This window comes from Arachis ipaensis, chromosome B04 (genome assembly GCF_000816755.2).
Source record: "Arachis ipaensis cultivar K30076 chromosome B04, Araip1.1, whole genome shotgun sequence".
In the NCBI taxonomy this organism is placed as follows: domain Eukaryota; kingdom Viridiplantae; phylum Streptophyta; class Magnoliopsida; order Fabales; family Fabaceae; genus Arachis; species Arachis ipaensis.
In genome coordinates this window covers 6742656-6742936 of record NC_029788.2, presented here as the reverse complement: position 1 = coordinate 6742936, position 281 = coordinate 6742656, and the positions used below count along the sequence as shown (strand labels likewise).

Sequence of the window (281 nt, the reverse complement as noted above, 5' to 3'; positions counted from 1 at the left end):
GGAGAGCCGAAAATCCAACGGTGGAATCTGCGACGGACGGTGATGAAGTTTATGCCTTTGAATTTGATAAAACCCATTGTTGTGTTGTTAGTCACACTTACCAGCGCAGTTTTCTTCGTGTTTCAGTCCCCACAAACCCAAAACCCTTCTTCATCTTTGTCTACCATGTCTTCTTCTTCTTCCTCCTCTTCAATGGGTCGAAGCTTTGTTCTCTGGCTTCACGGTTTGGGTGACTCTGGCCCTGCCAACGAACCCATCAAGAACTTGTTCACTTCCCCTCA

General features: G+C 47.0%; 1 protein-coding gene across 2 annotated transcripts in view; it reads left to right on the top strand.

Annotated features, from left to right (window-relative positions):
• Positions 1–281, top strand: part of LOC107638673 (probable carboxylesterase SOBER1-like) — a gene marked incomplete in the record, with an annotated part of 3616 nt that continues 3335 nt past the window's right edge. For both annotated transcript variants that reach the window (XM_016342029.2, XM_021120600.1), the window contains 1 exon segment: positions 1–281. In XM_016342029.2, coding sequence (XP_016197515.1) covers positions 43–281 — 239 coding nt within the window.